We start from the raw sequence: 19733 nt of genomic DNA on the forward strand, positions 1-19733 counted from the left end.
GGCTCAGGGGAGAGCAGTTGCCTGGAAGAGACAGCCTCTGACTGACAGGCAAAGAGCTGGGGTGCAGCCCCGAGGCCCCATGCCAGTCTGTATGTAGCCTCTGTTGGGCACAGGCATTTCTACTCAGAAAGCATCTCAGAGACACTCAGCAGAGAAAGGAAGGAAGCAGACACTTCTGGGTGCCTTAGTTTCCCCAGCCATAAAAGGATGTAATTGACGGGGGTACTCTCAGCCCGAGGCTATGACTTCCACTCACTAGGCTCCAGGCTTTGAACCTACTCCAGGGGGTCCCCTCTGCCTCCTAATTGAGACTCTACCTGGAAACAGCAGGGGACAGGGCCTTCCACCTCGATTCGAGTGTGATGAGACCAAGTGTGGAGGGTTGAGGGCTACAAATGCTCTCACCTGGGAAACTGTGTGTCCTGAACCCAGAGTCCAATGAAAGAGAAAGAGACCCCATTGGGAGTTTCTTTCTGCTGGCCCAGCCCTGCCACACCCATTCCCCAACAGTCATGTCTCCATATATGGCACCACAAGGTATGAAGCCGGCAGTCACCCTGGGAATGCAAATGGGGAACCAAGACCCAGAGAAGGGAAGGGACCAGCCCAAGGACACACGGTGAGGTGGTGGCAGAGCCGGGACCTGGATGCAGTTCTGACTTCTAGCCCTGTGCTGACCATGGGGCTCTCCTGTGGGCTGGAGCACTCCCATAAGGTGCTCCCAAGTGAGGAACCAACGACACGACCTCTGCCCAGGCTGCCTCAAAGATGCTGCCTCCACTGCCCCTGGAGCATCCAGGGAAGAAGTGGGGCCCTCAATCTAACAGCAGCGGGGAGGCTGGCTCAGGAAAGAACCACCCTCACCTCCTCTGGGGGTATCATCCCCGAGGACAGAGAAGGGAGTCCCCGCGGTGATAGACCCCATTGGGGCAGCTTTGTAGAGACCCCTCCCAGCCTTGGAAGACTTACCATCTGTGAGAGCAAAATCCAGCAACCCCCAGTCCTGACCTGGGTGTGTGTGTGGGGGCTGTGTGTGTAGGGGGGTGAGTGTATGTGTGAGAGAGTGTGTGTGCCTGTGTGTGTGTGTGTGTATGTGAGTGCATGTGTAGGTCTGTGAGAATGTGTGTGAGTGTGTGTGGTGTGGGGGTGTGTTGTGTGTGTGGCAGGTATATGGTGTGTGCACGTGTGTGAGTGTGTGTGTGTGTGCCGTGTGTGAATGTGCGTGTATGTGAATGTATGTGTGTGGTGAGTGTGTGAGAGTACGTGTGTGGTTTGTGTGCGTGTCTGTGGGTGACGGGTGTGCATGTGTGTGAATGTGAGTGTGTGTGTGTGGTATGTGTGGGTATTATGTGGGTATGTGTGGTATGTGTGGCACATGTGTGCTGTGTGTGCATGTGTGAGGCATGTGTGTGTGTCTGTGTGGTGTGTGTGTATGTGAATGTGTAAGGTGAGTGTGTGGTGTGTATGTGTGTGTGTATGCGAATGTGAGTGTGCATGTGTAGTACGTTTGTGGTGTGTATGTATGTGTGTGTGTATGGGTGGGTGTGCATATGTGTGAATGTGTGTGTTTGTGAATGTGTGTATGTGAGAGTGTGTGTGTCTGTGTAGTGTGTGTGTATGTGAATGTGTATGTGAGTGCATGGTGTGTGTGTATGGGGGTGTGTGTGAATGTGAATGTGTATGTTGAGTGTGTGGTGTGTGTGTATAGGTGTGTGTGTGTATGTGAGTGTGTGTGTATGGTGTGTGGTATGTGGTGTATGGGTGGGTGTTTGTGCGAATATGTGTGTATGTGAATGTGAGTGTATATGTGTAGTGAGTGTGTGGTGTGTATGTGAGAGCATGTGTGTGTGTCTGCACACATCCAGCACCATCCCTCCCACAGCTAGGGTAGGGAGGGCTGCGAGTGTCTTCTCACCACCACCCCAGGCTCATGGCAGGCAGAGGCCTGCTTCTCACTGGAACTCTTCCACATGCCAACTTGCTGGGGCATCCCAGGCAAGTGTCTTCTCTTATCTGGACACAACTTAGTCCTCTGCAAAATGGGGCTACTATTTGTCCTCTTAGCCTCCTAAGGGTGCTGTGAAGATGAAATGAAAGACTCAGACATGTGTGCCCTTCCCTGGCATGAGGTGACCCTGGGGACGGAGCTGGTGAGGCGTTCTCTCTGGAGGCAGCTGCTATTCCAGAGGCTGGCCTCTGAAGGCAGGCCACCTTCCAAGATAGTCCGCAGTGATCCTGCCCCCTGGCATTCATACCCCTGTGCCATCTGCCCCACTTCCTGGAGTGGGGGCTGGACCTAGTGACTTGGTCCCAAGGAAGGAAACACAGCAAAGGTGATGGAGTGTCACATCTGTGGTTGGTGGACAGACTTCCTTCCTGTGAGCAGATATTCTCTTTCAGTGGCTTTCAGGAAGCAGGTGGCCATGTTGGAGAGGCCAATATGGCAGGTCCACCACAGCCAGCAAGGCATGGAGGCCCTCAGTCCAGTAGCCTGTGAGGAACTGCATTCTGCCCACCACCAAATGAACAAGCTTCAAAATGGCTCCTTCCCCACATGAATCTTGAGATGCACCCACAGCCCCAGGTGACACCTTGATCACAGTCTGAGAGAGACCCTGGAGCAGAGGACCCATGAAGCTATACCCAGATTCCTGTCCCACAGCAATGAGAGAATAAGTTGGTATTGTTTCTAGCTGCTAATTTTGGAAGTAATTTGTTAAGCAGCCGTAGATAATTAATACACGGCCACACTGGCACATATACTCTGCAGAGAAGGACGCTCTCCTCAAGTCATTGAGACGAGGCCCTGCAGACAGATCTCTGCCCAACAACCTGTGTGGCTGTGAACTTCCTCCTAGAGCACAGGACTTGATGTGGAGTGCTTCGAGGCGAGGAGCCCAGTGGACAGAGCCCTGTCACCAGCTGCCCTCCCCAGGCCCCCACTCTCAGCTGTGCAGACCAGGAAAGCGGGGGAAGCTGCCTCATGTCCTCAAGGAGCCACCGCCCTGGATCCTTTCCAAAGAGCAATCCTCCCAGGGCTGGGAACTCCAGGACTGTCTGGAGCAGGGCAAGCTTTCCAAAGCACATCCGCTTCCCCCATCTCCCCTGCTCTCACCAAAACTCCAGGGAGGACGGGAAAATGGCACCAATCATCTATAAGACCGTCAGAAGCTTTGCCTGCTCAAGTCTCAACAGACCTAAAAGGTAGCGTGATCATATCCATTTTACTACTTGGACTTATTATTAGAATTTACCCATCAGAATGACTTAGCAGCAGAGGCAGGATTTGAACCTGTGTGACTCAAAGCCCATGTTAATTCCATTTGTTTTACGATAGGAAAACTGAGAACCAGAGAGTTTGAACATTCTGATGGCCCACAGGCAGCCCCACACGGTCCTTCCTGGATACTGTCATCAGGGATTGGTGTTTAAAGATCCAGAGGAGAAGACAGGCAAGGCAGAGCAGGGCTCTAGGAGGCCAGGCCAGCGCTGCTCCCACTTGTCTGGCAAGAGTGGGTCTCCCTCCCATTCTCTATCAAGTCATCGTGCCAACCAGCAAACCTGAATTATTAAAACTCCCTTCTGGGGTACCACATGAATTCTTCTCCACCGAGACTCAGAGAAGAGGGGCAGCCACTCCCGCCACACAATATTAAAATGTCAGGAGTTTAAGGCCTGCGTTGGTTGAGTCATAAGTTATCAGCACCCAGTGAGGGCCGACAGAATGCCTCCCTTAAATTATTAAGCAGAAAGCGTCAGACTGTAATATTTTGCTAAACCAAAGTACAGACACAGACAAAGATGTCATTTCAATATTTGAAACCAGCAAGTTTAATTTAAAATAAGAGCAAACCAATAAGCTCAGAACATAGCGGCGTATGAGAGGAAAATTATACTGTGAGAGGAAAAAAGTGGAAGGACTTAAGAAATTTATAAAAGTAATCTCCAAGTGGAAATTAGAAATCAAGGCCTAGAAACAGAATAACACAAAAGAAATATTACTGTCCACTTTCTAAATCAATATAACACTGCTCCACGCCGGAATTACCATGGTAACTCAAGTAAAAAGAATCAAGCAATTCTTATTATTTCAAAATAAAATCACAGCCTGAAGCCTGGGTTTTATTACAACCACTGATAGATCGCTGGCTTGTATTTATCTGAAATATTGCTTTTCAATCAGCTGGTTTATGAATGTACACAGGCCTCTCGCCAGCCCACTTACCACCCCATTTTGAGGCTGGGGGCCAACCAATGAATTGATTCTCACCTGGCTGTATCTGCATATATGCCCAGGTCTAAGTCAGCTCTGGGAACACAGAGCCGACTTAGAACACGCTTTCAAGCTGTTTGGTAGCTTTGCAGGACAGAGAGGAAAGCCTGAAAGAAGCAATGGGGGCTGACCTCATTCTGGTCCGTCCCCTGCCAGGCTGGCCCTGGGAGGAAAAGAGCTGGGCTCCCACAGCAGCCCCCCACAAACTACCCACAGTAAGCTTCCTCCCACCTCAAGTCATCTTCTCACAGGTTCCACACCCTTCCTTGAACTTTTGAGTGTCTTTACCTCCATCCTCAAGTCTGACAGCTGGAAAAGGGAGCAGACAGGGCACAGAGAGTGAGTGCACTGACTGCAGTCAGCCCGCCTGGGCTCACAGCTCAGCTCTGGCACTCTTGAGCTATAGAAGCTGGAACCAATTATTCAGTCTCTTTGTACAATGATTTTCTCATCTGGAAAATGAAGGTAAAATAGTAGCTTTTTCCTAAGGTTCTTATGGGTATTAAGTGAGATTATACATGGAAGATGCTTGGTGGACTGATTACAAAAATGGTCCCAATTCTCTACCCTTCCCCACAGCCACACCCCTTGTTATATGACTTTTCACCTCCTACTTCAAGAGTGGAATCTGCTTCTCCGCACTCTGAACTTGGGCTGGCCTTGTGATTTATTTTGGCTAATAGAATGCAGCAGAAGTAACAGCACTGCAGTGCCAAACCTTGGCCGCAAGAAGCCTTTCACAGGCTGGGCGCGGTGGTGTGCCGTGGCACACACTTGTAATCCCAGCACTTTGGGAGGCTGAGGCAGGTGGATTACTTGATTCCAGGAGTTCAAGACCAGCCTAAGCAACATAGTGAAATCTCTTCTCTACAAAAAATACAATAATTAGCCGTGTATGGTGATATGCACCTGTAGTCTCAGCTACTTGGGAGGCTGAAGAGGGAGGATCACTTGAGCCTAGGAGATCAAGGCTGCAGTAAGCTGTGATTGTGCCACTACACTCCAGCCTGGACAACAGAGCCAGACTGTGTCTCAAAAAAGAGAAGCCTTGGCTGGGCACAGTGGCTCACACTTGTGATCCCAGCACTTTGGGAGGCCAAGGTGAGCAGATACAAGGTCAGGAGTTTGAGACTAGACTGACCAACATGGTGAAACCCTGTCTCTACTAAAAATACAAAAATTAACCAGGCGTGGTGGCGCAAGCCTGTAATCCCAGCTACTCAGGAGGCTAAGACAGGAGAATCATTTGAACCTGGGAGGCCAAGGTTGCAATGAGCCAAGATCACACCACTTCACTCCAGCCTGGGTGACAGAGGAAGACTCCATCTCAAAGAGAGAGAGAGAGAGAGAGAGAGAGAGAGAGAGAGAGAGAGAGAGAGAGAGAAGCCTTGTGTGCTTCCACACCCTCCGCACCAGTCTCTGCCGTAAGAACAAGTCAGACAAGCCTACTGGCTAATGAGGGCCATGCAGTCTTATCACGCCCAGCATCCAACTGATCAGTCATCCTCCATCTTCCAGGTGTGAGTGAGCCCAGCTGAGACCAGAGAAACTGCTCAGCCAAGCCCTGCCTAAATCACTGACCCACAGATGTTCGAGTTAAATAAATGCATATTATTTTAAGGCTCTACATTTTAGGGTAACCGATTATGCAGCAATAACTAATTGACACATATGCATAGCACAGTACCTCACTTTTAAGTAAGAGTTCAGTAAACTGATAGCTATTGGGTTTTGTTGTGACTCCTAAAGACTGAGAGGCCGAAGTCAAAAGATCATACGGTAACTGTGCAGAGAAAAATGTCAATTCACATGAGCATGAACCTTTCTGCTTTATCCAGTGTGTGCCTGGACATTAGGTGCCAGTTAGGTGTTTCATCCTTTGTAGGGATGAAAAAACCGAGGCCCAGTACCTCGCCTGAAGTCACATAGCAGTCAGCTGGGACAAAACCCAGGTTTTCTGAAGCATGCTAGCAGACTACGCCTGAAGACAGGAGACCTCTCAAGAAAGCCCAATTGACCTCCAAGGGAAGGGGCAGGAGGTAGGAGCTGGTGATCTGAGTCTGGGCCAACCTGCTCACTCTTCTCACACCACCTGCTTTTAATTTGCCCCTAGTTGGATCAGCTACCGTGGACTCCTGCCTTAGACAAAAGACAAAATGAACACAGTCCCACCAGTGGTGAACAGGCGTGTTGCTAGGTTTGGTGTATGCATCTCTGAGCATGGCCTGGAATGGTCTGTGAGAAGCCAGCTAAAGGGGAAAGCGCATGCCAGACAAGGAGGATGACAGGAGCAAGGGAACAGAGGCAAATGCTGAGTTTGCATGGAATGCAAAACCAGAGTAGACATACTAAACCTGCATAGCTCAGTGTGATGGTCAAAGCAGCAGGAAGCCTCAGGCAGGACACCGGGGTAGCAGGGGTCAGGTCAGTCTGGCTGTAATGAGCACCAGGAGAAAGACAGATGAGATGAGAATGGTGGTGGCAGAGGAGAAAAGGGTAGGTCCAGAGCCCCAGATGATTGCAATCAGTGGTGTGCTGATGCATGCTTAACCACCAAGTCTTTGGGAAAACGCACTGATTTGTAGTGTTTGCCAATGACCATGGTACAAATACTCCCAAAGTGGCTGATTTCAAGTCACCAATGCAGTGCCTCTGCACTGGGGTAGTCCAATCCCAAATATGGGCCCGCCGGGAAAACTCACTCTAGCAACGCCACAAAGAGCTAACTCTGGGAGTGGGAGGACATCGTGCATGTCTCAGTCTCCTTCCACTACAGGCAGGACAGGCAAGCAAGATGGGCTACATGCCATAGGAACCTCTCGGGCCTCTCCAGCTCAAAAGGCCCAGGACAGGTGAGTGTACATTAGAACCTTCCACCTTACATCTGAGGATAGACCCGAATCTTCTGGGCTGTCAGTAGGCTGGCAAGGAGCATAACTGGGACACCCAAGCACGTGGTCTATGGTCCCAGTCCAGCTGATGTTTGCTCTAATCAGAGTTTTCTACCACCCAGCCTCATCACACCTCAGGGCAAGGGCAGAGGGCATGGCAAAAAGATGCTGAAGCTCTAGGCTCCAATTTCCCATGGAATCCTAGGCAGGTCTTTTGCCTGTTTGAGCCTCAACCTTCCCCCTATAAATGGAGGAACTTACAAAGAGTGGTCTTAGAGACCTCTTCCCAAGATGCCACCTGCTTTGGGGATCTGGATGTGGGTGAGTAGTGAGGTCACCCTGCCTCCCAGGCAGCAGTAATTGAGGGCCATGACAAATAAACTGGCAGATGAGGGTGCAAGCCCAGTGCTTACCAGTGAACAAAGCACTGGACTGGACACAGGGTTATTTCAGATCATGCTGTAATAGCTCCACACCGCAATGAGGCTTTCTGGCTTAGCAAGTGTGTACATGGGCAGTATCTCACTTAATCCTGATTACAATCCTGCCAATGAGGGGTGGCTGTTCTCACTGTAGAGATGAGAAGGTAGAGGCAAAGCAACCTCTTCAATGGGTGGGTTTGGAACACAAAACCACAGTGGATATAGTGGACCTGCATAACTTAGTACAATGATAGAGGGGGCAGCAAGACCAATAGTACCTGGTACACTGGGACACCCATGTTCTTTTCTCTACCTCCTGCCCTAACGTCTTCCAATCTTCTCACTGTCCCTGATCAGGGCTTTCTGGGAGGCCCTCTGGCCCCTAGAGATGAATCCAACAACAGTCTTGGAGTCCCTGCTACCTGAGGGCACAGCTCTGGAGGGAGCTCCTAATGCCCTGGGCCTGCATCTGCGCAAGACCCCCAACATGGCTCAAGTCACTCGTCCCCAGCTTCCCCTAGCTGCACCATCACAGCTCTGTCTTCTGCTCAGACAGCCCAGCCCGTCTAGCCACAGCTACTTCCCAACTCCGGCAGCCTCGCCCTGGGCCATGGCTGAACCTCGTGCCGCCTTTGCCCATGACCACAGGGAGTCAACTGTCGGTGCTCACTGGCAATCATCCATTTGTTCCAAGGGTGAGAGACCAAAATAGACCTCCTCTTGGTCCTGCCCACAAATAGGGCCTACTGCCAAGTTCCTCAGATGGAAGCTCATGGGGCAACCACCTCGTCTAACTCTGGGACACAGGGTGGCACAGGATGGAGTAAGGAATCAGTCCTCAGGAGGGATGAGAGGCGGGTCCCAGCTCTAGGAAAACATACATTTCTATGTGCTAAAAGCATCTTAGTGAGACATGTTCAGATACAGACAACAAGAGAGAAAGACAGTTCCCACAGCCACAGAGGCCGAGTGGCCATGCCAGCACCGAGCCCCGGCATTAAAAGGGTAAAGCTTTTAGGCGAGCAGCGGCCAGTGATCTCAGCTTCCCCCAGTCCTAATGCTCCTGAAAGGCTCTCTCCTACTCCCTGTAATTGGGCATCAGTAGTTAATGCAGTATTGACTGCATTACACGCTCCCGTGCCTCCCCTCACTAATGCCAATTGCATCACCTTGTACAGTCACCGGCTTGCTTAGCCAATAGCCGTTAAAAGCAATCCAAATCATGAATCATATGGGAAACTTTTAGCAAGACACCGCCATCCAAGGAGACAATTTACAGTTGAGTTAATCTGGGTACATTAGCAAGACATGGATTCTGGACGACAGACCAATTTATGTTGTTTCCCTGTCCCCCCTTAGTGCTGCTCTGTGTGAGCAAATGAATGGAAGAGCAGGGCACAGAGAGAAGCACCTGCTTCTTCACCCAAGGCTCGGGTGTGTGTGTGTTGTGGGGCGGGGGGGGGGGGTTACCATCTTTACAGATGCTCTGCCTGGCTGAGTTTGGGCAGGAAGGGGAAGCAGCTGTATGTGCCACTCAAGATGTGATGCCTCATTCCCAGCAGAAAGGAGAGCTGCCACTGGAGCTGGTTATGGTAGATGCAGATGGTAGTCCTCCCACTTCCCTGTAGGCACTGGACATGTGCACGATTTGGTCCCCACTCTGCCAGCCTCACAGGCCTTTACCAGGCCTCAGCAGGCAGCAGTGTCTACTTGGCTCTGCCTACCTGCTGATGGGCTGGGGTCTCTGGCATGGAACAGCATCAGGGCCTGCCTCCCTCTCCAGGGTTGGAATGTGGCCACACTCTGCCCGGAGAGGCCCCCAGGACTCTCTGCGGTCTAGAACATGAGAGTCTATCCTAGGAAGTCCTACTGGTGGCCCAGCAAGGGCTGGTTGGTACCCAGGCATAGTCATGTGCCTGCTCTTGTGGATCAACTGAGTCAGCTGTGGAGGCTGTGCTCCTGGCAGTCATTAACAATTGAAGACTTCACTGTCTGTTCCTCCTCAGTCCAGTTTCACTCTCTTGGGCATTTTTACTTATTAAAAATGCTCTAGGAATCATGTCTGGTGTTTAGTTTCACAAGCCACCTGCTGCTTCCTGTGGTCACCCCTGCCTTCCTGCTGGGCCTTTGCAAAGGCCATTTATACCCAGCCCTGCCCTTCTCCAGTGCGCACCTGAGAGCATCTTCTCCTGCCCAGCATCCTCTCCTGCCCAGGCCCCCACAGACCAGAGCTCTCGCTGTTCTTGGGCCCTGTCAGATTCTCTGCTGTCTGCTCCTACTCAAAAGCCTCTTCTACAACAGCCCAGGGGCTCATTTGAGTTGGGCAGGGTTCAGAGCTGTAGTCTCTTTGCTCCCCTGGGACTTTAACCCTCCCAAAGAGCCCACTGTGTGGTGCCAGCCCAAGCCGCAGGTGCCAGGGGAAGAAGGGCTGTTTCTCCAGGAAAGTTGGAGCTCAGCTGCCTTTCACTGACAGGCAGACCCAGCAGTATTTAGAAAGCCTGGACCCAGAGTTCCAGTAAAGTGGAGATGGCTAGGCCAAGAGCAAGCATCCAAATGAAAGCAATTAATCTTAAAACCCGAAGTTTAACCGTTTGCAAAACAGATCTTTCTGTGGTGACCCTTCACTGCTCGACCTAATGGATTACTTTATTAATAATGCACTGTGCTTAAAAGCAAAAAAAAAAAAATCATTTTTTTCTGACGATTCAATACTTCAGAAAGTCTCTTAAACCCGTTGCTACGGCAAAACGATTGATATTTTATTATCTTTCAGAAGTGCAACATGAAAGCCCTGCAGCCCAGCAGAGCGGGAGCTTTGGTCCTCGGCAGCTGGCAGACCCGACTTCAACCAGAGGAGCCCCAGCCTCTCCCGACAAGATGCTGTCAGGTGGAGAAAAGGCATTGGGGGTGGTTAATAGCAGCTTGAGTCCCTGCTGCAGCCAGACAAAAGGTGCCGTATGCAGGGAACGCACCCTTTGGGGACCTGGGGGTGGGGGAAATGCTGCCACCCAGTTCAGATAACCACCCGCTGGGAGGTCAGAAGTGTTCAGGAAGAAGTTGGGTGGTTGGTTTGGAGCAGCAGATGAGTGGATCCAGAACCTTTCTCCCTCCCCCAATTGAAGGTGCTATCTTCAAGGTTTCCTGGAACTAGTGGAGGCCAGACTCTCTTAATGGGGAGTGGAGTGTAGATGCATGAGCAGAAAGGTTGCTTTTGAAGAACAGCTATAGGCTGAGCAGAACAAGAATAGTGGCTGCTCAGGACCCCAGTGGCTGTGCTTGTGCTGTAATGGACCCCAGAGCCCAGAAGCTCCATGGTAGTGGGCACCATATTGTTTAGATTGGACAGGGTGGGGACGGAGGGGCTTCTGGAGCTCTCTTCCACAGCTCTAGCAGAAACAGAAGAAACATGCCCAGAGTGCTTGAGGGGCAATTTGGAGGCAGGGAGCTGGTTAAAATGACCTCCCACTCAAGGCTCATCTGAAACCCTTTGTATTATCTCAGAGCCAGAGGCATTATGAGGTGCCTGGACAGAGCAAGATCCTGGGTGCAGGTGGCAGGTGTCATCTTGTTGGGATGAGACTAATCTCCCTGGCCTGAGGTGTCCCATGTACAGAGCCAAGTCTTCTGGATTCCTGCTAAAGCATGCCAAATAACCTCTGCTAAAGATGAACCCTGCATGCTCCCCATAGTGACAGTATCCCCAGGTACCAAGGAAGGACCCTCTTCACTGGCTTATCTCCAAGTCCTTCATTTTTGCTAAGAAGGAAAGTGAAGCATGACTGTTCCAAAGTAACATGGGGAGTTAGTGATGAAAGGCACTAAATCAAGGCCTCCTCCCTCCCTGTCTGGCCTGACCCCAGACCCCTTCTTCTCCTTTTCATTCTATATGAAGTTCTCTGATGGCACATATGGGGCTCTAGGGGAGGGGTCCGTGAATAGAGAAGACATACTGAAGATGGATGTCCCACTGCAGCTAGCCCAGAAGCAATGATGTTTCCCCATTCTCTCTCTTCCTATGCATACTGTGAGCCACAGGGCTTCCCAGATGCCATCCCAGGGCCAACACTTCAAATTCCCCCTCACTGCTGGATGTCTCAGACGGCAGTACTGGAGACATCAGCACAAGGCAGCAGCAATGCGAACATCCTGTGTGACCCTGAGCAAGTCACTTAACTTTGCATTTTCACCAACTGGCCACGTCAATAACAACGCTGTCCCCCGGGGCAGAGGGCACGGGCCCAGCAGAGACTCCTGAGTGGAAGGTCAGAGGATGGCCACTGCAGTCACTTTAAGAGGATTCCCGACTCGAAGCAAACCTACCCTTTCAGTACCTCACCAATGGCAGAACGCAGGCAGCTGCGTGGGCGCCAAGAATCACATACAAATGTCCCTACAACACCAATACACAGGCCTCACCTACAGGGCAGGAGGTCCTCCTGCCAGCCAGGGGACTGCCTCTCTCCTGACCCTGGGGACTCATCTTAGGGCACCCACGTGGCTTTTTCCCCAAGGGGGCTGGGATCCCCAACCTTCTAAGACACTTAACTGCAGGGCACTCCCTGCCGGGAAGGCTTTGGGGTCTATGGGGCCACCTGCTAGTGGCTTCCAGCAGCCATGGGCTCCTCTGTTTTGACCTTTCCCGTGCCCTGCAGTTTGTTAGGGTGCGTTGAGACTCAACAACGGAAGGTCCATGCCACTCTCGCAGGCCGCTCCCGCACGAATACTACTGGCCGGCGGCGGGACACTTTCTTCCTCTGGGCCAAACTCCAGCCTCCGCGCTCACAGAGACGGAGATAGCTGGCCAGCACAAGAGGCGGCTCTTTCTCTCGGAGTCACGCTCCTGGACAGCTGTCCTCCTGAGGGTCCAACCTGCCTTCCCCTCGCCTGCGGGGCACCCCTGCGCTCACGCAGTCCTCCCGCGCTCCCGCTTGCCAGGAGCTCTGGAGTCCTGTTCTGCCCGAAGCCGCTGATTTGCTGGGAGCTCAGCGCCTCTCAGGTTACGCGGCGGCGGGAGCGAGGGTGATGGCTGCGGTGAAAGCAGCAGCCGCAGAGACGAAAGGTTCACAGCAAACCTCCGCGGCGCGGAGATCACAGGGGAGCCGGAGCCTCCACGCGACCCCGCGGCGCAGCACACGGCCCGCGTCCAGCTCCTCGGCTCGCGGCCGGGGTCCGGGCGGGGGTTGCGTGGAGGCCCCGGGCACATGCAGCCCGGGGCTCGCCCACCGCCTCCCCCGGCAAGTCCCGCTTGGTCGTCCCCAGTGCTTCCCCCTGCCCCAGCCCTGGCCCCACGAGCACCGCCCGCCCCGCAATCCCCGCATAGCCCGGCGTGTGTTCGCCCGTGTCCCCGCGTGTGTGCCTGCGCGCCGCAGCGGGGGGCTAGGGTTGGGGGGCGACGAGACCCCGGCCCGCCACCTACCGTCCTCCTTGTCCAGCACCATCATCTCGGGCGCTCCGTGTCCAGCCGCAGCTCGGCTCGGCCGGGAGAAGGGCGCCGACTCGGGGCGCGCTTCGGCGGGGCGGCCGGTCCTCGGGCTGGGAGCGGGCTCTAATTACCCGCTTGTCCGGCTCTTAACCTAGATTGCACTCAGCTAGAATTACATTCAGGAGTGAAGCACTTCGCAGATACAAAAGCAGTCTCACCTACTTTTGTGCCTCAGAATTGCAAGGAACTACGAACTGCAATTTAGAGAGAGAGAGGAGAGGGAGAGAGAAGGGGGAAAAGAGGATCAGAGCCGTTTCTTTGATTCTCACCTTCTAAATGGCTCAATTTGCCCAGTATAATCTGTCTTAATGTAATTGCATTTGATAGCTCATAACCCTGGTTCTGGCAACGACACAGCTTTCAGCCTCATAAAGTGTTTTCCTCTCGGATTTAATCTGAATCTCAATCTAAAATTATATTCAAAGAGATGGGGGAATCTCGCGGCCGTCTCCCGCTGCCTTTCTCCCTCAATGTATGAGGTTTGCACTCCTGCTACTGAATAAATGCACACATTTCCCGAGGCCCCCTCCCTCCCGGGTTAATGGGGAGTGGAGACGCAAGGATGCCGGCTCCGCAGCGCCACCTGGAGGCCTCTAGGTCCCAGCTCGGAGAGGGCCTTTGCTCCGATCCCAGGGTCGTGGTCTGCAACGTGTCTGGAGGACGAACCCCATCTGTTACTCCCAGGTCCTCAGCCTTGATTTCTGTCTCCTCTTCAGAGCAATATTTCTCTGATCGCATCCTTTCCCTTCCTACCAGCTCTGTCTGGGGTTTCTTGCTGCTTCCCGAATTGTTGGGCAAAATTAACCCTCTTCAGGGCACAAACACTCCTACCCTGAGTCTTGCAGCACTTCTCCTGACCCCAGCCGCCCCCTTAAGAGCATCCTGACTCCATGGAGTGGGAGTTATCTCAGTTTCTCTCTAAGCAGGCCCAGGCATGGCCTTCAAAGCTTTTCTCATTCTACAAATATTTACTGAGCATATATTATGTGCCAAGCACAGTTCTAAGACACTGGGGACACAGCACTGAACAAAACAAAGATTCCTGCTGCAATTATGTAGTTGATCATTCTTGCTCTGTAACTCATAAGGCAGGAAAAGAGACAGTATTCATCTCTTCTCCTGGACTGTGCTTCTCTCTAGAACCCTGGGGCTGATGCCCTGGCTGCCTACCCTAGGAAGGCCACCTACTCTTCAATCCCAAGCCTTTTTTCTTTCCCTAGACAAGTACAGAGTTCCAGGGTGGGATAGAAATAATGATCTTTCAGCCAGGTGCAGTGGCTCACACCTGTAATCCCAGCACATTGGGAGGCTGAGGCGGATCACCGGAAGTCAGGAGTTCAAGACCAGCCTGGCCAACATGGTGAAACCCCATCTCTACTGAAAATACAAAAATTAGCCAGGTATGGTGCCTTGCGCCTGTAATCCCAGCTACTGGGGAGGCTTAGGCAGGAGAATCGCTGGAACCTGGGAAGTGGGGGCTACAATGAGCTGAGATCCTGCCACTACACTCCAGTTTGGGTTACAGAACAAGACTCTGTTTCAAAAGATAAAATAAAATAGAAATAATCTTTCTCCAGCCCAAGGAGGGCTCCAGACAGATGTGTTGGAAGCTTGGTCCTGCCAGTCATTTCTGAGGACTAGACCCAGGCAAAGAGAAAGGAGCTGAAGGGCCATCAGTTGGGATTCTATCTCATCTCTGCCAATGGCCAACAGTGGACCTTAGCAAGTCCCTTTCTCTATTTGGGCCTCAGTTTCCCTGATTGTGAAGTGGGAGACCTGTTCTTCCTGGATCTGTGGTTGCTGTGGGGATCAGATGAACTAACACATGTTAATGTGCTTTGTAAACTGTGGCACTCCAGATAATGCAGGGGGGTGGGGGGAGATTATCTGGTTCAAAGGAGACCTGGAGGCTAGGTCTTACCCCTTAAACCCTAGGAAGCCCCAGTGCTGAACAGGGGTGGAGAGTAGGGGGCTGCAGTCATCCTCCTCTCTGCTAGGCAGGGAAGTCAGGCTTTGAGAAAACAGAAAAGCACTGCTTCTAATGAGATGCCTCATCTGCAGCTCACAGGGTTTCACTTTCCCCTTCATCTTGAATACTTAATCCTAATAGTCCTTGAGTATATTTGATGTTAAATATATCATTTTGCTCAGACTCACCATGCCTCAGGACTGTGAGCTTGATCTCTCCCCGCCACTGCTGCCAGACCCATGCCCTCAGGGTCTGAGGGAGGCTTTGGTACCGCTGCCACTGGCATATTTGGTGCCAACCCCCCACACCCACCAGAACTGGGGGCTAGAAAGTATAACAAGCACAGGGCCTGACAGGCTGGCAAGGGGCAGCTTCTTGCTATAGAAACCTCTGTGCTGCTGGAGGCATTCACTCCATCAGGGCTGCACGCAGCCTTACTCCTGACCTCCAGGGGCAGCTTCTCCTGACTTTCAGGGGCTGGCCCTGACCCACAAACCAGGACTGTCCTAGCTGTGGCCACTCTACCACTCTCTTGTCCATGAGTTTGTCTGAATACCAACTCACCCCAGCCTCCAAGATACCACATGGCTGGCATTTGGCAGCCACATGGCTGGCATCCCTTTGGGGAGTCAGGGCCCTGTGCCCCAAGCTCAGGGACTGAGGCAGGCCTGGGGTGCTGAGCAATGGGCTGCAGAGGCAGGGAGGATATGCCAGCAGGTGGTTCTTTCTGCAGGTGGCTCTTTCTGCACCCCTGGCTGTGAGCATGGTGCTCCCAAACTGATCTGAAGAGGAACCGTCACAGCAAGTCCTGGAGGGTTTGGGTGGCTTGAGCTTCCAGCCAGGAAGGGGCCTGCGGGGTTGACAGAGGCAGACAGGAACCTCACTCATCCCATCCTGTGGCCTCTCTCCCCTCACAGGTAATCCCTGGGCAAGCAACTCTCACCCCCATACTCACCCCACACCCACGCTCACGCTCACCCCCACCCAAGCTGCTTCTAGGTCCAGGGACACGCCCGCAGCACCAGAGTGGAATTCTCAGATCCCCTGGGGCTGGGGGAGGTAGTTTTCACCCAACACATTCCACAGGTGAGGAGCATGTGCTCTCACTTCCACGGGCCAAGACTGCTCCAAAATGCCCTTGAAATGCCTCTGGGGACAGCAGGGAGAGGACAGCTATCAACCCCCAAGGTTACTTTGAGGAGAAAGCCGTGCTACTGGCTGTCTTACAAATATCTGGGCAGGTCCCAGCAACTTGCCCCTGCACCTGGCAGGAAAGTCCTGAGGAAGAGTTCCTGCATTAGGAGTGGGGGTGGGAGATAGTGGGCCTCAGGGCCTCAGGGCCCAGGCAGACTAGATATTCCAGAACTCTTCGGTGGAGACTGTCAGATGTGCCTCAGCCTGAGGGCCTGTTTCCAACACAATGCAGCTGCCTCCAAGATGGAGTTACAAGCTAGCCACACAGGTGATGCTCAGAGAGGTACTTCGGTGACGAGGGCCCCTTCTCTGTGGCCACCACAGTTGACAGGACAGAGTAAACCTGCAGACTTTGCAGTGCAATCAGGATGCCTGCTGGTCAAGTGCAGATGCCCTGCCCTTCCCCCTACTTATACAAAAGCAGCCAGTGCACAGGAATTTGCAACCAGCTGGAGTGAAGAAGTGCACAGTCGGCAGACTTTTCCCCTTCTGGTTTCTGGAGAGCCTGGACAGGCCTTCTTGTAAGCTGCAGTTCTAAATTCTTAGGCCTTCTGGAGGCCTAAGCCAAATCTACACCTTAGCAAAGAAATCTCCCCTACCCCATGATGAAGACCAACCACCCCTGCACCGCAGCCCTGAGAAGGTTGTGGGTGTGCACTGACCAACTGTCCAAGTTTGCCCTGTGATTGAATGCATCCCAGGATGCAGGACGTCCAGTACTAAAATTGAGATAGTTCTGGGCAAACCAGGACAGTTGAACACTATAGTGAGTGGTGGTAGGGTGGATCAAGGGGCTAGCGGGGCCAGAGAGAAAGGCCAGGCAGCCACACCCTTTCCCTGCGGCCCTGCAGTTGCTTCTCAACCCCAAACTTCCCAGCCTCCTGCCCCAGCACTTCATCCTTCAGGCACTAAGGGATTGTCCCGGCCTCCATGGATGGTCTCCGGGTCAGCCAGGGCTGTGAGTTCTTCCAAGAGACTGGCAGTGGAAAGGGTAGGAGTTGGGATGGATGGAAATTTTGTGAGGTCCAAAGCTTACTGCAGTTTGGAGGTGGGGTTCCTCAAGAAAAGGACTAATACCAAATTACCACCAAGGACCTGGCAGCTGAAGGAACTTGAAGGACCCCAAACTTCATTGGCTTCAAGGTAAAACCGCCTCTAGTTGGACCTGATATTTTGGACTAGATGGCCCACCCATCTACACCAGCCAGCGTGGCACCTCCCAACGTGCCAGACCGGGTGAACTGATGGCAGCTCCCTCCCCAGCCCTGCCAGGGGCGGAAGCACTGTCACCCATCCCGCAGCTACGGAGTGCCAGACCTCAGGGACCCAGGACCGTGCTGGCTTGACCGCACCCTCACCCCTGCACCTGCAGGACCTGTGGGCACCCACGCCCCCGGGCGGGCATCCATTCCGCAGTAGGGTGCGGAAGGGGAACGTGCGGACACCCAGAGGGCCTTGGAGACTGGCTGGCAGTGGGGACTGTCGGGAAGCCCGCGGCGGGGGTCTCAGTTGCGCTCCCGAAGCCCGCCAGGCGGCAAGAGCTCGTGAGAAAGTTCCCCGGCTGCAGCGCGCGGGGCTGGCGGGCTCGTGGGAGGCCGGGAGACTTCCTAATCCAGCCGACAAAGCCCGGGCGCTGAGCCGGGCACCGCAGACCCCGGCACCGCGCGCGCATCCAGCCGCCGCTCTTCCGGGAAGCCGCCAACCAGCCCGAGGCGGCCCGCGGGTGCTGGGGGCGCCGCCGCCGCTAGCGGGGTGGCCTCCGCGGGGCCCACGCCGCCGTCCCCTCCCCGCGCCCGGCGCGCCCCAGGTCACCTACCGTCCTCCTGGTCCAACACCATGGTCCTGGCGGCTCCTGCCGGACACGCGCGGAGGACACGGAGGGGCGCACGGCTCGGACCCCCGCCTCCGGCCGCAGAGCCGCGGCTGCCGACCGGGGCAGACGGAACCGCGTCCGGAGCGCAGCCGGGCGGGCAGGGAGCGCAGGAAGGAGGAGGGACTGGGGGCGGGCGCGGGGGCGAGACGGCCGGGCCCGGATCGCTGGAGCCGCGCGAGCAGCCGCTGCCCGGGCCGGGCCGGAGCCGGAGCCGGAGCCGCGCGCTTTTCCTCCCTCCGTGCCTGCCGCGCTCGCCTCAGCAGAGTAAAGGCTGCATTTCCCAGGGCCCCTCAGATTCCCCTGTTAATTAAATCAATTCATTATGCTCAGATCTGATTAGCGGCCCTTCCCCCCCTTTGAATCAATTATTCAATACACAAACATAATTGCTTGGGCCAGAGGTGCCCGCCATTAGCTTATTTAACTCCAAGGACACTAATTACCCGCAGGGCACGGGAACTTTTCTCATTAATTCTGACTAAACACAAAAGCACAGCCAGAGTGTGTGCGTGTGAGGGGCTGTGTGCGTGTGAGGGGCTGTGTGTGTGTGTGTGTGTGTGTGTCCGCATGCCAGAGTGAGGGCTGTGTGGGGTGGTGAGCCACTGTGTGAGCGCAAGACCAGACTGGGGTGGGGGTGGGACGCGTGCGATGGCGGGTGAGTGTGTGCGGGTGTGGGTGTGGGCTCTGTGCCTGTGATTCTGAATGAGTGCGTCGGGCTAGGCGTGACTCTGGATCTGGGGACTGTGGGCCGCGACTGGGACCCGGCACAGGAATGTGTATGAGATCGCGAGAGTGCTTCTGTGTGTGACTGTGTGAATGTGACTCCGTGGCTACCGTGGCAGGCGCCCCATCTCCTTTCTTTTTTCATTATTGCCCCGCTATCCCCCGCGGCATGCTCATCCCCCTGGGAGAAAGTGCAGATCACAGAGGAAGAATCCGAGAGGATCAGGAGGCGGTGGGTGACTCTGGAGCCAGGCCGGGCCACATTGTCCTCCTCCCCGCCACCTGTTTGGGCCTTGGCTGGGCTTTGCTCTCCCTCAGCTCCGCCCCCAGTTATAAACCCCAGGTTCCTATCTTCCCCTCCCCCGGCCCCCACCCCCGCACTTTGCCCTCTTTCTGCCTCTCTCAATATCGCCCCCACTCTCAACTTTTATCCCAAAGCCCTCCCCCACCCCACCCTTCACATTCGCCTGACAGTCCACGAACCCCCAACTCCACCCACCTCGTTCTTCACCTCCTGTCTCAAGGCTGTACCGAGGGTGTGCCTATGGTTGACCAACTTCTCCACATTTTACCTCCCAGGAAATCTCTATTGAGAGAGCCAGTGAGAGAGCCCACAGAGGCAGGGACACAGAGGGTAATTGATTCCCCCAAATTAGGTTTCTGCTTTCTAAAGACTGGCATTGTTCCTTTTCTCAATGTGCACAGAGGTATTGAAGATTTCCTTTTTGTTTCCTCTGGCAATGAATGAGCTTAATCCATTTGGCTTTATAAATCAGGAAACTAATATTCGCTCCTTCCACAGCAGCTTTTAAAAAATTTTAATTGGTAAGGGAGGCGCAGTTAGTCACCCTTATACTGTCCCCAGGCCCCCACTTATCAAAACATATTCTGATTGAGGGGTGGAGA

At 53.7% G+C, this 19733-nt stretch overlaps 1 protein-coding gene across 3 annotated transcripts in view; it reads right to left on the reverse strand.

Annotated features, from left to right (window-relative positions):
- Positions 1-18219, reverse strand: part of LMO1 (LIM domain only 1) — a 45956-nt gene extending 27737 nt beyond the window's left edge. Inside the window, exons 1-2 of one of the 3 annotated variants that reach the window (XM_039470941.2) lie at positions 18048-18219; positions 13003-13262 (exon numbers count right to left, since the gene is read on the reverse strand). In XM_039470941.2, coding sequence (XP_039326875.1) covers positions 13003-13027 — 25 coding nt within the window. In that variant the 5' untranslated portion in view covers positions 13028-13262; positions 18048-18219. Of the gene's footprint in view, positions 1-13002; positions 13961-18047 lie in introns of those variants that run through there. The other 2 variants (XM_039470942.2, XM_074401060.1) reach the window with 2 other exon arrangements.
- Positions 18220-19733: the final 1514 nt, after the last annotated feature.

The sequence above is a fragment of the Saimiri boliviensis genome, chromosome 6 (assembly GCF_048565385.1).
Source record: "Saimiri boliviensis isolate mSaiBol1 chromosome 6, mSaiBol1.pri, whole genome shotgun sequence".
Taxonomy (NCBI): Eukaryota; Metazoa; Chordata; class Mammalia; order Primates; family Cebidae; genus Saimiri; species Saimiri boliviensis.